This window comes from Lithobates pipiens, unplaced genomic scaffold (assembly GCF_037356315.1).
Source record: "Lithobates pipiens isolate NorthernLeopardFrog02 unplaced genomic scaffold, aLitPip1_a1.2 Scaffold_8, whole genome shotgun sequence".
Classification (NCBI taxonomy): Eukaryota; Metazoa; Chordata; class Amphibia; order Anura; family Ranidae; genus Lithobates; species Lithobates pipiens.
In genome coordinates this window covers 478,324,454-478,343,126 of record NW_027507903.1, presented here as the reverse complement: position 1 = coordinate 478,343,126, position 18,673 = coordinate 478,324,454, and the positions used below count along the sequence as shown (strand labels likewise).

Genomic DNA, 18,673 nt, shown 5'->3' with positions numbered 1-18,673 from the left:
TTTCGTTTTCATTGTGACAACAATTCGATATAGATAGGAGATTCAACATGATGCTGACAATAGCGATCTGTGTACATCGAACCTCTGGTCAAATGTGCCTAACCTTAGCTCTATTAGTCCAAGATTATTCTACATAGAGAGAAAAGATTCGACAGAGAGAAAAGATTCGACATTATAGAAACAATAGCAGAAAAGGTTGAATGTGCCTAACCTAACTCTACTGGTCCAAGATTATTCGACATAGAGAGAAAAGATTTGACATGAAGATTCGATGAAGCAGTCGATGCGAGTGGACATTTATGGTCAAATGCTCCGCCCATAGGCTATAGAAGAATTCTAATGTTAGTTGACGAGTAATAATAATTAATAAATGTCAGGTCATCTGAGACCAGGTGACAGATGCACTTCGTAGGAGGCGAAAGTGCACCGCTAGGTAGTGGACCTTAGGACTGACTGCCGCGGATTGTACCCAGGGAGATTCAGGACACAGGTCTACAGGATCACTAACACAGATCCCAATGGAGCATAGATTCCCCAGGGCACGGAGTCTAAGAGCCAGCGGGTGTTCGCCAGAGCCTCCAGTGGTGAGGATGGACTTCTCTGCAGTCTGGCTCCAGGTCACGACCCCTACGGTCTCACAGCTCACGCTCACAGTAGACTACAGGAGAGGGAAGCAGCAGGCTGAAAAGACAAGGATAGTAAGGGGATACCGCAGAGGTCAGGGCAACTAGCAGACAGGAACAACAGAGTACACGCCAAAGGTTCAGGGTCACAGGCAGACAGGGATGGTCGGAAATATGCAAAAGGTCAAGGTCGCAAGCAGACAGGAATCATAGAGAACACGTCAAGGTCGGTAACAGAGTCAAACGTAGAGCACATGGCAAGCAGGAAACAGGAAGCCAAACACACAATGATACACAATGGTTGATCAGCACCACTGGCTTGCAGTGCACAGGTTAATATAGGGTTCCCTGATAGGACCTGGGGTGGAGCCATGCTTAGAGGAGAGGTTATAAAAACCACCAGGTGGAAGTGGCTGACCTCTTAGTCAGAATACGTGAGGGGAGGTAAGCAAACAGAGGAAGATCACTGCATAACCATGACAATAAATATAATTATTACTAGTGCCATGCAATATTAGAATTCTACAATAGCTTATAGGCGGGAACATTCGACCGGAAATGTACGATTGCAGTGTCGTACAGTTTCGCTGCTCCATCAAATCTTCTTAGAACATTCAACAGACACCATAAGCCTTCAATGACAGATTCGACCTTAATTATTTTGGATTTTCAAACGAATGCATTTTTTTAAAGAAACAAAATACCGTATATACTCGAGTATAAGCCGAGATTTTCAGCCTCTTTTTTGAGGCTGAAAGTGCCCCCCTCGGCTTATACTCGAGTCATCGCTGTCTGCCCGCTCGATCAGCGTGTCGAGCAGACAGACAGCGGCCATTCTATTCAAAAGCCGCGCCTCCGGCTCCGCCTTCGCCTGTGATAGGCGGAACACTGAATTTCCCAGCAGCCTGTGTTCCGCCTATCACGGACATCGTATCATCCTCGTACTACGGACGAGGATGATACGACGTCTGTGATAGGCGGAACACAGGCTGCTGGGAAATTCAGTGTTCCGCCTATCACAGGCGAAGGCGGCGGCGCAGCTTTTGAACTTTACAATGGCCGCCGACGAAGAGGGCACGGGACGGGACGGCACGGCACGGGACGGGACGGGACGGGGGCAAGGCAAGGCACGACACGACACGGGACGGATGCAAGGAGGCAAGGCACGGCACGGGACGGAGGCAAGGAGGCAAGGCACGGGACGGAGGCTCGGGACAAAGGTAGGCTGGACACACACACACACACACACACACACACACACACACACACACACACACACACACACACACACACACACACATGGATGGAGACACACACAGGGATGGATGGATGGATGGATGGAGACACACACACACAGGGATGGATGGATGGATGGATGGAGACACACACACACAGGGATGGATGGATGGATGGATGGAGACACACACACACAGGGATGGATGGATGGATGGACAAACACACACACAGGGGTGGATGGACGGACACACAGGGATGGACGGACACACAGGGATGGACGGACACACAGGGATGGACGGACACACAGGGATGGACGGACACACACACAGGGATGGACAGGCATGTCTCACCCTCGGCTTATACACGAGTCAATAAGTTTGCCAGTTTTTTTGGGGGTAAATTGGGGGCCTCGGCTTATATTCGGGTCGGCCTATACTCGAGTATATACGGTAAATAAAAGCGAATTTCGGGAGTAACTAAATAAATAACTTTACAGTTCTGCCCAGGGGGCGGTCCCTCTGGTGGCAACAACTCAGCCTACTTCCTGTAGCTCAGTTTTTTTCTGCCTAGGGAAGGAGAAGGACCTAGGCTCCCTGCGGGCCCATTGGTCCTGGGATTTATTTCTGGATTTTGCCTTTTGCGCAAGTTTTTAAGATCCTGTGATCTGCTATCAACAGCCAGCTGAGTGACAGGCTGGCCATCGAGCGTGTGCAGACCCTAGCTACGCACTGGGTCGACCACGACATGCCCCTGATGTCTTTGTCACAGTGTGCCGTGGCCAGCAGCCACCCCGTACTGCGCGGGTGTGGGTCTGTGATGGGATGTCCCCAGCTTGTCCGGATGGTAAGTACAGCTCTTCCTGCCTCGGCGGTTTTGAGCAGCTGGGTATTCCCTGGGAGGTCGATTGGGGTCCCTCTCCTCCCTCTTTTCTCTCCCTGTCCCTATTTTCCTCCCCCCCACGGGGATGCTGCATGACTGGGCTACTGAGCAGTATGTGTACCTTGGCCAGGGGTCCTCCGAGGGGCTCTGATCCTGGATTCGGGCTGCGCCGGTTGTCTGTGTCCCTCAGGAATGTCTGTGATCTCTCTGCTGGTGTCTGTGGGCTCTGTATGTGCTGCTGCCATAGCGCTGTCTGCCGTCATTATCTCTGTTCATTCACTGTGTACAGTTACTTGTCGGCCATTTTCTATGAGTCTCTGTGGAAAGCATGGTCGGGGGCCATTTTCCCGAAGTTCGGCGGCCATATTCCCTGCGATTGTCCTTTATACAAGGCACTCGGTGGCCATTTTGTTGTAGCCTCAGCACAGTTTTTCTCTTCAGCGCCGGTCCCTTTTTTGCTCTGGACACCTGGGAGCTGACACTGGACACAGGCACCTGTAACAGCTCGGTGCAGCACTCGATCGGGCTGGTGAGTCCTGCGGTGGGGCCCGGGTCCCTCAGTCTGCAGCAGCTAGGAGGGTGGGATTGAGCACCTGTCCTAAGTCCCCAAGGGTGGCAGACAGGGTGGGTCAGCATGGCTTCAGAAACTGGTGTTTCTTTCCCAGAACTCCCTGCAATTGAAACCAACTCATCTGCAAACAGTGCAGTGCCTTTGGACATTTTGTTGGCGGTCCTTGAAATGTTCGTTGCCAAGGTGGAGGCGGTGTGCGGGCACAAAGGTGGTAAAAAATGGCCCCTGCCCCCTGTCCTCCGGGGAGAGCTCTGACTCAGACTTGGGCCCCGCAGTGACTGGCGGCCCCTGCTCTGATGTGTCAGAGGACGCTGACCAGGACTGATCGGACAGCGAGGATGATTCCCTGTCCGGGTCCGTGCAAGACAAAGAGCTAGTTGCAGCACTTATCACAGCCGTGCGTGATACCCTGAAAATTCAGGATACAGCAGGACCCTGCTGAAGTAGCGGTACCCTTTTGGGTCCCGTAAGCCAGCCTGTACACCTAAGGTGTTTCCGTATCTGATTTATTTCAATAAGTTCATATACAAGGAATGGGGAAGCCCGCAACAGACTTTTTCGGTCCCAAAAAGAATGGCGGTGCATTATCCCTTTAAGGAGAGCCTTCTTAAAAAATGTCCGACTCCTCCGGTCGTGGACCCCCCAGTATCCAGGTTAAACAAAGTAACCACGATCCCGGTAGAAAGGACTCCTGCATTTAAGGACCCTACCAATAGGAAGGTGGAGGCAGTGGCCCGTTCCTTGTTTATGGTAGTGGAGTCAGCGATACGACCAGTATTGGCCACAGCATTAGTATCGCAGACATTCACTGAGTGGACAAAACTATTGCACCGTGAGTTGGAGAAGCAGCAGGCCTCTCCTGTCTGCGTGGAACTGACAGACAAGTTAGTGCACGGCCTTAAGTACATCTGGGACACTGCCCTGGATATGATACCCTTGCTCTCCAGGGCATCAGTGTCAGCAGTAGTGCTGCGGTGCCAGCTTTGGCTGAAATGCTGATCTGCAGACCAGGCATCTAAGAAAGCCTTGACGGATCTACCCTTCCTTGGTGAGCGGCTATTTGGAGCCTCGTTGGATGATATTATTAAGGTGGGAAGAGCACCTTTCTCCCACAGTCCAGGAAGAGTAAATAGCCACCCCGCAGGCAAGGGCCCTCATTTTCTGCTCAAAAGAGGCTTTTTCGTCCGCCCGGGACTTCAGCAAAATGCTCCCAGTCCATCAGGGCGACTACCGAGGGACCGAAGCATCCCTGAACTCGCAAGCCTAGCAAGCCAGTGAGCAAAAGTGCTTCTGCATGAAGGTTTGCCCCCGGCCGTTACTCGGGTGGGGGTCACCTTCGGGAGTTTGCAGCCTCTCGGCTGTCCGACCAATGGGTCTGCGAACTGATTTCATCGGGCTACAAGATAGAGTTCCTCTCTTGGCCACCAAACAGATTCTTTCCCCTCCAGCATACCCTTATTCACGGCTCGCCGGGAGGTCCTGTTGGGGGCAGTAAGGGACCTGCTAAGCTGCGGAGTGATAGAGCCTCTTCCGGAAACGGAAATGTTTCAGGGGTTCTACTCCAATCGGTTTGTAGTCCCCAAAAAGGAAGGGGTACGTCCAATCTTGGACCTGAAAGCCCTCAATTGCTTTGTGAAATTGCTTTGTGAAAGTACAGAGGTTCAAAATGGAATCAGTTTCGCTCAGGGGGACTCCCTGGCATCTTTGGACATCCAGGACGCGTACTTGCACATACCCATTTGCCTCAGGCATCAGAGGTTTCTGCGATTTGCAGTAGGGGAAGACCACTACCAGTTTGTGGTTCTCCCTTTTGGCTTGGCTTCAGCACCTCCAGTCTTTACCAAGGTATTGGCTCCGATTTTGGCATTGTTGCGACAACTAGGGATCACAATCGTGGGTTACCTAGATGATATCCTCCTGAAAGCAGCTTCTGCCTCAGAATTAAAGGAGGACATGGCGATCACCATGCAAACCCTGCAGAAATTTGGGTGGGTGTTGAACCTCAAAAAGTTGGTACTTGTGCCGACTCAGCGCCTGGAGTATCTAGGCTTACTGCTGGACTCCGTGGATGTGAGAGTTTTTCTCCCTTCAGACAAACTGCAGACTCTCAGAGCCGCGGTGAAGCTGTTGATGAACCGCAGGTGGTCGTCGCTGTGCTACTGCATGCGAGTCCTGGGTCTCATGGTGGCCTCCTTCAAGGCGGTACTGTATGCCCAATTTCACACCAGAGTCTTGCAGAAGGAGATATTGGCAAAATGCAACAAATCTCCGTTATCCCTGGATCGACAGATTCGGATGAACCAGTTAGTCAGGGATTCTCTTCTCTGGTGGCTGACATCTCTGGGAAGTCGTTCCTACCTCTGCATTGGACAGTGATCACAACGGACGCCAGCCTGACTGGCTGGGGTGGAGTACTGGGAGTACAGTTGACCCAGGGCCTCTGGTTGAGGGAGGAATCCAAGTTGCCGATCAATGTGCTCGAGCTCCGAGTGATCAGGCTATGCCTCTCCACATGGTCGATGAGACTAAGAGGGTGTTCGATCAGGATCCAGTCAGACAACAGTGGTGGCATATGTCAACCACCAAGGAGGAACAAGAAGCTCGGCTGCAGCACGGGAGGTCGCTTACATCCTTCGGTGGGCAGAGTGGAATGTACCGGCCCTGTCGGCCATATACATCCCGGGAGTAGAAAACTGGCAGGCGGACTCTCTAAGTCGCCAGATGCTGGACCCAGGAGAGTGGTCGTTGCATCCAGAGGTGTTCAGGCTTCTGTGCCTGCAGTGGGGCACACCAGATGTAGATCTCCTGGCCTCTTGGCTCAATCGAAAGGTGTGGAGGTTCGTATCCAGGGCAAGAGATCCTTGGGCGGTTGCGTCAGACGTCCTGGTGGCTCCATGGGATCAGTACCGACTGATCTGCGCCTTTCCTCCTTTAAAACTGTTACCACATCTGCTACACAGAGTGGAGGCCGAGGGGATACCAGTGATACTGATTGCCCCAGATTGGCCTCGGCGTCCTTGGTACGCCGATCTAGTACAGCTGGTGGCTACCGATGCGAGAAGACCTTCTGTCGCTGTCCTGCTTTACCGTCGCTGGTTTTAATGGCATGACTGTTGAAAGCCAGGTGCTATGGAACCGAGGACTGTCGGACTCTGTAATCTCCACTATGCCGAGGGCACGAAAATCTTCTTCTCGGAAGATATACCATCATACATGGAAGGCTTATATCTCCATGTGTGAGGAGATGGGGTGGTGTCCGCGCACCTTTTCCGTTTCTAGGATCTGGCTGTTCCTACAGCGAGGAGTAGACCAGAAACTGGCTTTAAGCACCATCAAGGGACAGATATCAGCCGTGGCATTTTTTTTCCGACCCCTGGCGTCTCAATCTCCGGTGAGCACCTTTACACAAGGGGTCTGGCATGTAGTCCCTCCGGTGTGTCCACCCTTGCCTCTGTGGGATCTGAACCCGGTTCTATCGGCGCTTCAGAAACCGCCGTTTGAGAACATCAGGGAAATTCCCTTGTTGACTCTTTCTCAGAAAGTGGTCTTTCTAGTGGCCATTACATCGGCCAGCAGGGTTTCAGAACTGGCGGCCTTGTCTTGCAAGTTGCCCTATCTGGTTATCCACAAGGATAAGGTGGTATTGTATCCACAACCTTCTTTTCTACCAAGGTTGGTTTCAGCTTTACACCTCATCTCTGTGTCCTAAACCGACACATCCTAAGGAGGTGACCCTCCATTCCCTGGACGTGGTCCGGGCTTTAAGGGTTTATCTGTCTGCCACGGCTCCCTTCCGGAAGTCAGACTCTCTGTTTGTTTCGCTAGCTGGTCTGAAAAAAGGATTGGCGGTCTCGTCATCCACCATTTCCAGGTGGATCAGACAGATCGTGGTCCAGGCTTATGCCTTAAGGGGCAGGTGCCCCCCTTTCCTGTCATGGACCATTCCACCAGGGCAATTGGGACCTCTTGGGCCTTCCGACATCAAGCGTCAGTAGTCCAGGTGTGTAAGGTGGCGACTTGGTCGTCTGTTCACACCTTTACAAAGTTCTACAAAGTGGATGTAAGCGCATCTTCTGATGCCTGCTTTCGCTGCAAAGTTTTGCAGGCGGCCGTATAATGTTGCAATTTTACACTCTTTCTTCTGTTAAAAGAAAGTTACCCCTTTTGAGTTTAATGCACTCTGACGAATAGGTTGACCGCAAGTTTTGCTGCGGTTGGTTCAGATGGTGACTCCCCCGTTGGGAAGCACCTATGGTTGTGGGTGAAGTTATGTTGCTGTTCCCACCCCTCATTATGACACTGCTTGGGGACGTCCTTACGGTCAAGATTACTGGAGCTGTGTTCGTCAATGAACGAAAGAGAAAATAGGATTTTTATACTCACCGTAAAATCCTTTTCTCTGAAGTTCATTGATGGACACAGCACCCTCTCCTCCTGCTGGTTTACGTTATACTGCTTGTTGACGTACTGAGCTGCAGGAAGCAGGCTGAGGGGTTATTACAAAGGGACCGCCCCCTGGGCGGAACTGTAAATTTCTGTTGTTTTCACATGTATTACATGTTCTGCCTAAGCCTCTCCTGAAGGCGGTGTAATAACCCTGCGTTCAAGATTACTGGAGCTGAACTTCAGAGAAAAGGATTTTACAGTGAGTACAAAAATCTTACTTTTTAGTCCAAAAGTGCCTGAAAAATGCCAGGCCATTGTCAGCAAGCAGGGGGAGGGGGAGAAATCCCCCACAGGGACACTCTGCCTCTATCAACTTGGCGGCGACCAGTTCAAGATGCGGGACACCCGCTACAAATAGAAACAAAAGGTGATTTAATTGGAGGGCATATGGTGAGGCACAGCATAATGGTGGGGTGCAGGGCCCCCTCTGGCCACCCCTAGTGATGCCACTGGCCTTCAGGCTTTTGCCTCTTAGCCCTGGCATCAGATAGCAGGTCCACTACATATAAGTGGAACTGACAGCATTTCTTTTCTAAAGAATAGCAAGTATCAGTATCACTGTCTTTTTCCTTGACTGGAAATGTGGCTGCATATAGTAGCTTATAGTAAGAGTTTCCTACCTGTGTTTAAGTTGAATGAGGACCTGATCCTGTTGCTGACACTTGGCTATCTCTAGTTTATGCAGATGGACAGCTTCCCCCTACACAGCCTCCCTCTCAGCTCAGCAATCTGCCACCTCCCGCTTTTGGTTATATTGACACTTTAAAGGCAATGATATGGGGGCTTAATAGGAAACCTCTGAAGCTTACAGATCCTAACTTAACATTTAACATTTAACAATTTTTTGATGGCCTGCTCTGTCTCTGAGCTGACTTTTTCAAATGATATTTGATTGCTGAATATGAACTTTGACTCGTCTTATATGTTTATTTTCTTCAATGTCATTTTATGCAGATTACCTAGTATTACAATATTTAGCAAGGCAGCTCCTGCATGCAAAAATTTACCAGAATTCCTGGTTGAGAAACCACACTTCTTGGCATGCAGTTGGCCAGGCCGGCCAATAATGAGCAAAAGTGTAGCGCAGGAGGCTAGAGGGGTAGGGCTAGGTACTTTACCAAGTCAATATTTTGCATACTTACTGTAGGTGTCCTTGTGATTTAGCTTAGGTGAGATGATGTGGAGGGAACACGAATGGTCTGCTTTATAGTAGCAGTATTATCATTTTGGTTCACTCTATGAAGGAACTCTGTTCTTAATGGCCTTGCTTTTTTTGTTTCCAAACCATCTTATGCAGGTATTATTATGAAAATGTAAAACTAATATGATGTTCATTTCAGAACACCGTGGCTTCTCAAACATAGATATCATTGATATATAGGTAAATGACAAAGGAAAAATTAAAAGGCTTCATACTGCACTTTTTTGGTGCTTCCCTTTCATGTCTCATGTTCTTTACGGTAACAACAGTATTGCTTCTTATGATATACACCTTTAGGCTGCATTCACAACTGAGCAGAGCGATTTCCAAGAATTTTATTTGAGTCTTTTTGAAAAATTTTATGTGTGTGTACAAACATTTTAGAAGTGTATTTCAAGCATTTTGCATATGTATTTAAACTGCAGGCATTTTTATTGTAGCCAATGAAAAGCACTAGGGGAAAGAGACCAGTTTTTACAGGTTTTAAAATACCTTCAATTAAAACCCGTGAGGCTAAACATGTCCAAATTTGCCTCAAAAGTAACTTCTGTAGCTTTTGGAGCTTCAGGCTCAGTTTACACTACTGCAATTTGGCTTTAATGCGATTTACAGTGCAGTTTTGTGGTGTGACTTTAATATGAGTTTACCTTTTCTATGGGGCCAAAGCTACTGCTATCTGAGTGCTCGTACAGTTGCCATTGTATTGCATAGGGTTTTGGTTGTTGAGCATTTTGGAGCTTTGAGCTACAAAACGCTCAGGTGTAAATGGGGCCCTAAAAATGTACTGAAGCATTTTATATTTTGTCCTTTTGAAAGCATTGACAATAAATTTGAAGTTACTCTTTATAATTTTTCCTTTCTTCAGTAGTGGCAATCCCCTCCTACAGGGGTGGACTGACAACTTATGGGGCCCCCGAGCAAAAGGAGATTAATTGTCCCCTGGGGAATAGAAGATTATGGGTCCCCCAGGCAATAGATTATGGGGCCACACCATATAAACACACACACATACAGTATACACACACAGACACACAATATACACACACAAACACAGTATACACACACAAACACAGTATACACACACAGAATACACATACACACACTGAAAAGGTACTGGAGAGGCGGGGCAGCTATAATCTTGGGATTTAAAAAAAAACAGATTTTTACATACTGTCCCTGGTTTTATTGAGGCTGGCAACCCTGATGGGGCCCCTTAATGGCATGGGGCCCTTGGGCAGTGTCCGAGTAACTGAATGGTCAGTCTGCCCCTGCCCTCCTAGCATCCAGCTCTTCTGTAGAGTGGCGAGGTTACCCTAATTTAACGACTTGAAGACCGCCTAACGTACATATACTGTGCAGCTTTCAAGTGGTATACTTGGATGATGTCTGCAGCTACAGGCATTATCTTGGCACTGTTTTTTTCAGCAGGCGATCATCTTTTTTGTAAAAGCCAACCTAGCGCTGGATGGTTTTATAGGCAGATGGAAGGGGGTCCGCCCACTGATGCCTCTCTGGGCTCTACTGTGCCACCGTTGTTTTTTCTGCAGCCGATTCTGTATTGTGTAAAAGCAATCCTAACATCGATTGGCTTTTACAGGAGGCAGAGGTGGTGTGTATCCCCCCACCTGCCGCCTCCCTTCGGTGCCTTCCCACTGTCCAGCCCAGAATGAAGCCAGCAGTTCCGTGGGCTTACCATAGAGCTGATTGAGGACTGGAAGGTCCACAATCAGTCTATTGTATAGGTATAGTTTTTGCCGGATGTAATAAGCACCATTTTAGAAAATTCGGAAAGCAGCGGATCACATCAGTTTTGCCCTGATCTGATGCTTTTAAGGGCAGAGGAGACATCTGGTTTCTAATAGACCCCAGATCTCTCTATAAAGAGTACCTGTCACTGCCTATTGCTGTCAGAAGGGATGTTTACATTCCTTGTGACAGCTTTAAAAGTGAAAAACAAATGAAAGAAGCAGTGTAAAAATAAAAATTAATAATTAAAAAAAAAAAGTTTAAGCGCCCCTGCCCCCCGTGCTTGAGCACGAAGGCGAACACACAAATTGGTCCCGCACACATATGTGAATAGCGATTGCACCACACATGTAAGGTATTCCCGCATCCAATTCGCAATAGCAGGAGATTTCACTGGCTTTCTATGGAGTCCGTTCACATATCTCCGCTGCGGCTCTGGTGAGAATTTGCACAGGAGCCCTGTGCGTTTTTTGGTCCATTTCAGGTCTGAATGCAGCCAAAAATTTGCACTGGACTCATGCTGTGAGCCGCATGCAAAGATAGTTTGAACCCAGCCTAAACAAAGTGTCAGAAAAGGCCTGGTCTTCTTTTTTACAGGTAACAATAATACTAATAACAATAATAATAATATCACATAGACAGGACGTGAAATAGAGATTTTCTTTATTAGAATATGCAGGATTATTATAGATGGAAATACAGAAAAAAAAAGAAACATTTGTATATTCTCTAGCACATACAGTAACAGAATAAGTCAAAGCATTAGCTCTGTGGCACAGACATGATATTTTATCGCACTGATGAGTAACATAGTAGGGAGTGATTTGTTTAATCAAAATATAGGTAAGATGCAAATATAGACTTTCAACTTTTTGTATTGTTAAGCTATTCCATTTTAAATTCAGATCATTTTGGAATCGGGTAATCTGTACCCTCTAATACTCAGGGAACTACAAGCCTGAGAAGGCTGTTCTATTAGCTGGCTGACAGGTCTTGTGTCTAGAGATTCCTTGGTGATCATATTTTAAGGGTGATCTCACCCAAAGCAAATATATCAGTATTTGTAGCTGCTGTCTGAAAAGTGAAGCATGCTGCTTCTTTGCTGTTCTTTTCAAAAGCACACCAAAAATACACCTTCCATTCACGTCACAGGATGGGCTTTCAGGTGCATTTTTGGGGTTGCGTGGCAAAAGATGCTGATTGTTAGCCACTTTTACCCCCTTCCTGCCCAGGCTAAATTTCAGCTTTCAGCGCTGTCACATTTTGAATGCCAATTACTCAGTCATGCAATACTGTACCCAAATACAATTGTTATTTTTTGGCAGCCTTAAAAATGCGGTAAGCATGTGCATTTCACTAAATTTTAACTCAACGCATTTAAATCGTGCTCTGCGTTTTTTAAACATTTTACAAAAGTTTCAGGCTCCATCAAAAACGTTAAAAAACGCTGGTGAACCACGTTTTTGAGCGTTTCTCAACGTTTATCAGCATTTATGAGCTTTTGGCGTTTTTTGTGCTCAGAAAAACTACTCTGGAACGCCATTTTATGGCATTCAGAAAACAGCCCATAAACTCCACTGCTGATCAAAAATGTCAGAGTGACGTTTATGGGCTGTTTAAAAAAAAACTCCCAAACTCCAATGGCCTTTTATGCGCTCCAGTGTGCATGGAGTCTCAGTGTGAAAGCAGCCTTATTCATGAATGATGGCCCTAGAATTAGTGCTCTCATTCTAATATTGGCAGCAATACCCCATGTGTGGTGCAATCGCTGTTTACTTACATGTCTGGACCTACACATGCATTTGCGTGTATGCGTAGGGGTTTCTTTTTCCATTTTTGTAAACGATCTTTATTTTATTTTTTTGTTTAAATTTTTTTCCATTTTTTTTATTTAACTTTATTGCTATCACAAGGAGGCTAGCAAGCCCCCTATGTAACAGTTTTGGGCAGGTCACAGGTACTCTTTATGGAGACATCAGGGGTCTATTAGACCCTCCTACCTTCCCTTCAAAGCAGCTAAACAAGCACATATTCTGCTTGATTGACTGCTTTCCTGGCTGTAACAACCAGAAAATAACTGCTCTGGAAATAAAAGTGATGAAATCCTCTTCTGGCTTCATTAGCCACAGAAGATCTTGATGGCCAGAGGCCAGGAGGCCACACACAGAGGCCAGGATGGCCTCAGTATGAGGCCATTCTGTCCATTTACTGCAAGAAGGGGGTACTGTAAAAGTGGGAGCCGCCTGAATCACTTTTACTAGATAGATGCTGATCACTGGCTGTAAAAAATTGACAGCAAAATCATGGCTGCATCTACAGTCATGATCTTGGTATAACCGCTTGCCAACAGGCTGGATTATATGTACATCAGTCAGTAAGTGGTTAAAGAGTTTACAAATAGGTATCATTTCAGTTACTAACAGTCATAAATTCATTGAACAATAAATCAACTTGGAGATTCAAACATAATTTAGTGCTGGTGGTTTTGGTTATTTTTCTATTATTTTTATTGATGTCTCTAATAGGGCTGAAACAACTAATCGATTAATCGACAACTAATTGATTATGAAATTAATCGATTATGAAAATAGTAATCAATTAATCTGCCAGTAACATAATGGGGTTAAAAAATAAATAAAAATTAGCCCTTTATAGTACAAAAACAGCAAATAATCACTACTGTAGATATTACTTTCACAGTTCTACAGTAAAAAAAAATTAACCCCTTGCAGTAGTGATTATCTGCTTTTTTTTGTACTATAAAGGGCTAATTTTAGTTTTTTTAACCCCATTGTGTTACTAAACGTCTTAGGCTGGATTCACAACTAGGCATTTCTAGTGCTTTTTGCATTTTACAGATTTGCACCACGGAACGTGTTCCATAGGAAACCATGTTAAATAGACTGCAGTGCAAATCTGCAAAATGTAAAAAGCACTAAAACTGCATAGGTGTGAATCCAGCCTTAGACCTGGCTCACATCTATGTGTTTTTTGGTGCTTTTTGCAGAAGCGCACTGCAGTTCATTAACATGCTTTCCCATTGGACACATTCACATCTATGCTTTTTTCAGCCGCTGCGTATTTGGAAAGGGTCAGGGACTTTTTTTTTTAACACAAAAACTGTGCTTTTTTGGTTCAATATACTTCAACGGAGAAGCTGCAGAAGAGCATTTAATGCGTTTTTGCAGAAATTTATGTTTGTTTTTTAATCTGCCCAACAACAAATTGGCCAAAAAAAATTCAAAAACGCAAATCACAGCAAAATCACGTGTGCAAAAATCAAAAACGCACAGCAAAAAGCACTGCAGAAACAGATCAAAAGTAAACTGCATAGGTGTGTACTGAGCCTTATGCTGGCCACACGGATCAATTTTCAGATGAGAACATTCAGACGAAAAATCTTTGTACATTCGCTGAATGAAAGAAATGTTGTTTGAAATTTTCACTGGTTTTTAAAATTTCTGTTTTTAAAATGAATGTAATTTCTGAACAAAAAATCACATACACTGTCTGAAAATTCCTTTGACCAAGAAGTTTTCTATTTCCAAATTTTCCCATCACTGTGGTTGAAAATGAACGTCGATTTGACCCCACTAACGATTAGAAAATCTAACGAACATTCTTAAAATAATTTTTTTTTTGAAGGAAGCCATTTGATCTCTGAGTCTGATGATATTTATCAGACTCACCCTTTAATAGTATGTACAGTATATATGCACACTTGTAGTTTATACAGTATATCTCCTCTAATAGTATATACAGTATATCTCTTCTATCTCTTATTCTCAGAGTGGATTATATTTTTTGCTCCCTAACCATATAGTTGGTTATTTATATTTACCACTGCACATAGATATTTAAGAATAAATTGCCCTTTTTTTTAAAACTTTACATATTAACTAAATTATACACCACACTTTTTTTTCTAAGGTTATTAACCGATTAATTGAAAAAATAATCGGCCAACTAATCGATTATGAAAATAATCGTTAGTTGCAGCCCTAGTCTCTATCTGTTAGGGGGTTCATTCTCTATAATTGTCCTGATTACCAAAGTCACCGAGAATAAAAGTGAGGGTGAATCTAAAATTTGGTGTTGCAGAGGGAGGAAGTCTTTCAGTGGTGACACTTGTCCTGTGACAACTGTCTAAGAGGGTATTTCCTTCACATTGGAAAGGTATCTTTTAATTTCTCGTTGAGTTTACTGGATGGGAAATGAAGGGAAATCTCCCTAATGAGATTCAGATGGCAATACTTGTGCCAAAAAAAGATGGCATAGTTGACCATACTTGTGGCATGCATATTGTCTGTGGTTGAGCTGTCATTAGACAAATTAGATGACAGGCCAAAATGCACAGAGCCAATAAGAGTGGCTTCATGCCTTGTGATCACTGTGATAGACAATCTCAGCAATCACAAAGATAAACACTACTACTGTATACTCCTGAGACCTCTCCCCTTCCTGTCACAATGAATAAAGTGTAGGAAGGAGGATATACTAAGGCCCCATTCACACCTGAGCGTTTTGTAGCTTGAAGCCTGAAGCTACAAAATGCTGGAGGGAAAAAAATATATTATTCTCAATGGAGATGGTTCACATCTCCACTCCAAAACACCTGAAGCCAGAAGCTCCAAAACGCCTGAAGCTCAAACAAGTTCTTGAACTTTTTTTTAGGCAGATTTGGGCGTTTTTCTGCTTTTTACATTGGTGACCTTTTGACCTGTACAAAATCCCGGAAAATTTGCGTGACTTTCTGCCTGAAAACGCTACGCTAAGGTGTGAATGGGGCCTTAAGAAATAGGAATCATAGGCAGAAGCAGATCGAAGGTGAGGTGGTGTTAAACAATTTGATTGTGGGATAATTTTTTATTTTTTTTTACCTTTTCCACTTTGTCCTCTCTCTCTTAAAGCGGGATTCCGCTGCCGTTTTTTTTTTTTTTTTACCTGTGTCACTGGTGGGCGATTCCTACGGTGTCTTTTCAGTCATGATCGGCGTCTTTTTAACCCCTGGCGTGACGATTTCATTGCTAAGGAAAACTTTAAAAAAAGCAGTCCGGCGGTTTCCATTTTCACTGTGGGCGTTTGAAGCCCACAGGCATTTACTTCCTGGATGCGATGACACTGAGCTCCCAGCATCCACCGCTCCATCTCGCACATGCTCATTGAGTGTCCTCTTTGTTTTCCTTCCTCTTGCTATGTGTGCTATAGTGGTAATGGCAGATAGAGCTGCCTGCCCACTTTCAAAATGGCAATTTCGGACATGCCCTCGTCACGTGACCGGCGTCCTCCTTCCGAAATCTCACGAGATTTCGGCATGACTGTGTCCCCCACTGATTCCTGGGAAATAGCTAAAAAAGTTCCCAGGGACCATTGCGAAGCCGATAAACACGCCTACTCCCACGGGAGGAGAGCCCGGAAGTCGGCATAAACATTAAAAATAAAAGGTAAATACTGCATATTATTTTATTTCAATGGTCATAACTGCATCTATGTTCCAAAGCCATTTGAATAAGATGAACTTGCAATTTTCTGTACAAAACCGCTTTAATGACCTTTACATTAATGCGCTAAATCTAGTACACTATTACCAAGCTCAGTGTTTTCATCACCTCACTACAGGCATGTTTACTCATTTCCAAAAATTGTGGCAAAAAAAATTGTGTATTTTCTAAACAGCTATAATTTCGGTGCTGTTTCTATTATGCTGCCATTTTTATTTGATATGTTTTATAACATAAAGAAAGGGAAACAGTTTTTTTTGTTTGTTTTGTTTTTAATAAACATTCAGTCTTTTTACCCTTATAGTAAAAAAAAAAAAAAAAAACAGTGGTTATATAAAATTCATTTTAGTACAGTATTGTACAAAAGAGTAATTGTCAGTCAACCTACCAAAGCACTGAAAACTGACCTGGTAATGAAGGGGTATATACAGGTAAGTACACGTAGTTAATCCTCCCCTTTCAAAAATGTAAAACAAATAGTGAACTTGTGTACTTTAAAATTACTGTGGTTGGGATTTTACTCCACTAGCAATTTAGGTTGTTCGCACACATTTCGAGAAAAAGCCTAATAGCAGGCTGCATTGTGTCTGAGTGTTCTCCTTGCTGTATATATTTTATTATATATCTGTAAAGCTTTTCATTACATTTAATTACTTCACAAAATGATGAGCAGAATTCTGCCTGATTAGATCCAAAAATAAGAATGTCAACAATGTTGACACCATACTCAATTATGCTCTTCTTGTTTAAATGAGTGTCAGCGACAAATCCTCCACAGTGCATTGCCACAAGGCCCCCACGGTCATCGAAAACTGGACCACCAGAAGCCCCTTCATAAAGACATGTGTCATAAGTCACAACATCTTTGCTGGACAGTATATTAAAACTGTGCTTTAAAAGAACTTGAATGTAAGATTTATCAGAAAAAATTGTGTTGGCGATTGTGTTAGCTCTTTTGGAAAAATTCACCACTGAACACATATGATCAATTTTTTTGTATAAACCACCTGGATGGCCAATGATACTGACTGCACCATCCTTTGGGGGAGGGGCCACATATTTCAACAAGCCTTTCCCAGGCATTTCTGGTGAAATCTGTACAAATGCAAAATCATACATCTCATTGTAATATCTAACAATGCATTGATGGAATTCAGGTGGTTCATTTGATTCACTCTCATAGTTAAACACTACTCCACCACTGGGTATAACGTTATGTTTCCAGTCAAATCCTGACTCTATCAGACATTTCAGAACATGGCAACAGGTGAGACCCAGATTCTCAGTTAGAAGGAAGAAGGTACCACTGGACTCTGTGTCAAGTCTAAATTTAATTAGTCCCACACTGTCTAGGTGCTGAGTCAGTAGTCGATGAGTGGTAGCCAGCATGGCCTCCTTGTACATGACATTATGTCTGTAATCTGTAATCATATCAGATATTATCTGCTTTTTCTCAACTTTACTAACATTATTAAATGCGCTTGAAAATTTCTCACTTTTAGGTGTCCGACAGATTTCAGGAATTTCAGGCTCAGATTGGGGAACTGATGACATTTGGGGAACTTCTTGTCTCATTTGAAAGTTATTATTTCTCTCATCAGAGCTTTGCAAGCCCTCAGATTTCTGGGTCTTAGGATCAGGTCTGCTATTTGGCTTCTTAGAATTTGTCACCTGAATTGTATACACCACATCAGGGTCAAGAAATGACAAAGTTATGTCCCATTCATCTAATGGTGCTTTGTTTGGATTTTTAAGACTGAACTCGCTGTTGATATCAAACCGTTTATCATTTCGAATTGCCTCTTCTATTGTCTGATCTGGTCTCCCGTACACAGCTAGAGGCTTTTTTTTCCAGGTGCATCTACAATCACGCAATATATGTCTTGGACCATCCCCTTCAGTGCAGCCTTTACATTGCACTTTAAAAAAAATTCCTTTGTCACATACATTATAGTTGGAGTCTGGAAGTAATGACAGGATGGTTTTTTTGTTCTTGAATTTTCTTTTGCATATTATCTCTATTTTTTCTCCTTCCTCCAGGGCACAGCATGGTACAAAAGGGTTGACGATTGCTTTAAGTTTACTTGAATAAAGGATAATGTTTTCTGAGTCTATATATTTCTTTGCGTAGTTAATAACTGTTATATTCCCTTCCACAATACAGTTATTCTCTTTACCTTTATGCATAAAAGTAATGACTTGTGACTTATTGTTGGATTGAATGATACATTTCTATAAGGTAAAAGAAAAAATGTGGTTTAAGCAACATATACAATTATTTTGTTCTTGGTCAGTATGAATATTGATATTTATGATGACAAACTATAATGGTGTGATCACAGCAGCGTGTAGGCAAGTGCAGTCTACTTTCTCTACTGCAGGTTGTGCTATTGACGGTGGCACTGCAGATGGAGAGGAAGGCAGGAAAAACATGGTTTTCTGGGTCACTGGGGAAGCGATCTGATTAGAT

At 44.4% G+C, this 18,673-nt stretch overlaps 1 protein-coding gene across 4 annotated transcripts in view; it reads right to left on the bottom strand.

Annotated features, from left to right (window-relative positions):
- Window positions 1–11,348: 11,348 nt before the first annotated feature.
- Window positions 11,349–18,673, bottom strand: part of LOC143960307 (uncharacterized) — a 233,298-nt gene continuing 225,973 nt past the window's right edge. For 3 of the 4 annotated variants that reach the window (XM_077468748.1, XM_077468746.1, XM_077468749.1), the window contains exon 27: window positions 11,349–18,435. In XM_077468748.1, coding sequence (XP_077324874.1) covers window positions 16,729–18,435 — 1,707 coding nt within the window. In that variant the 3' untranslated portion in view covers window positions 11,349–16,728. The remainder of the gene's footprint in view (window positions 18,436–18,673) is intronic. The other variant, XM_077468750.1, reaches the window with a different exon arrangement.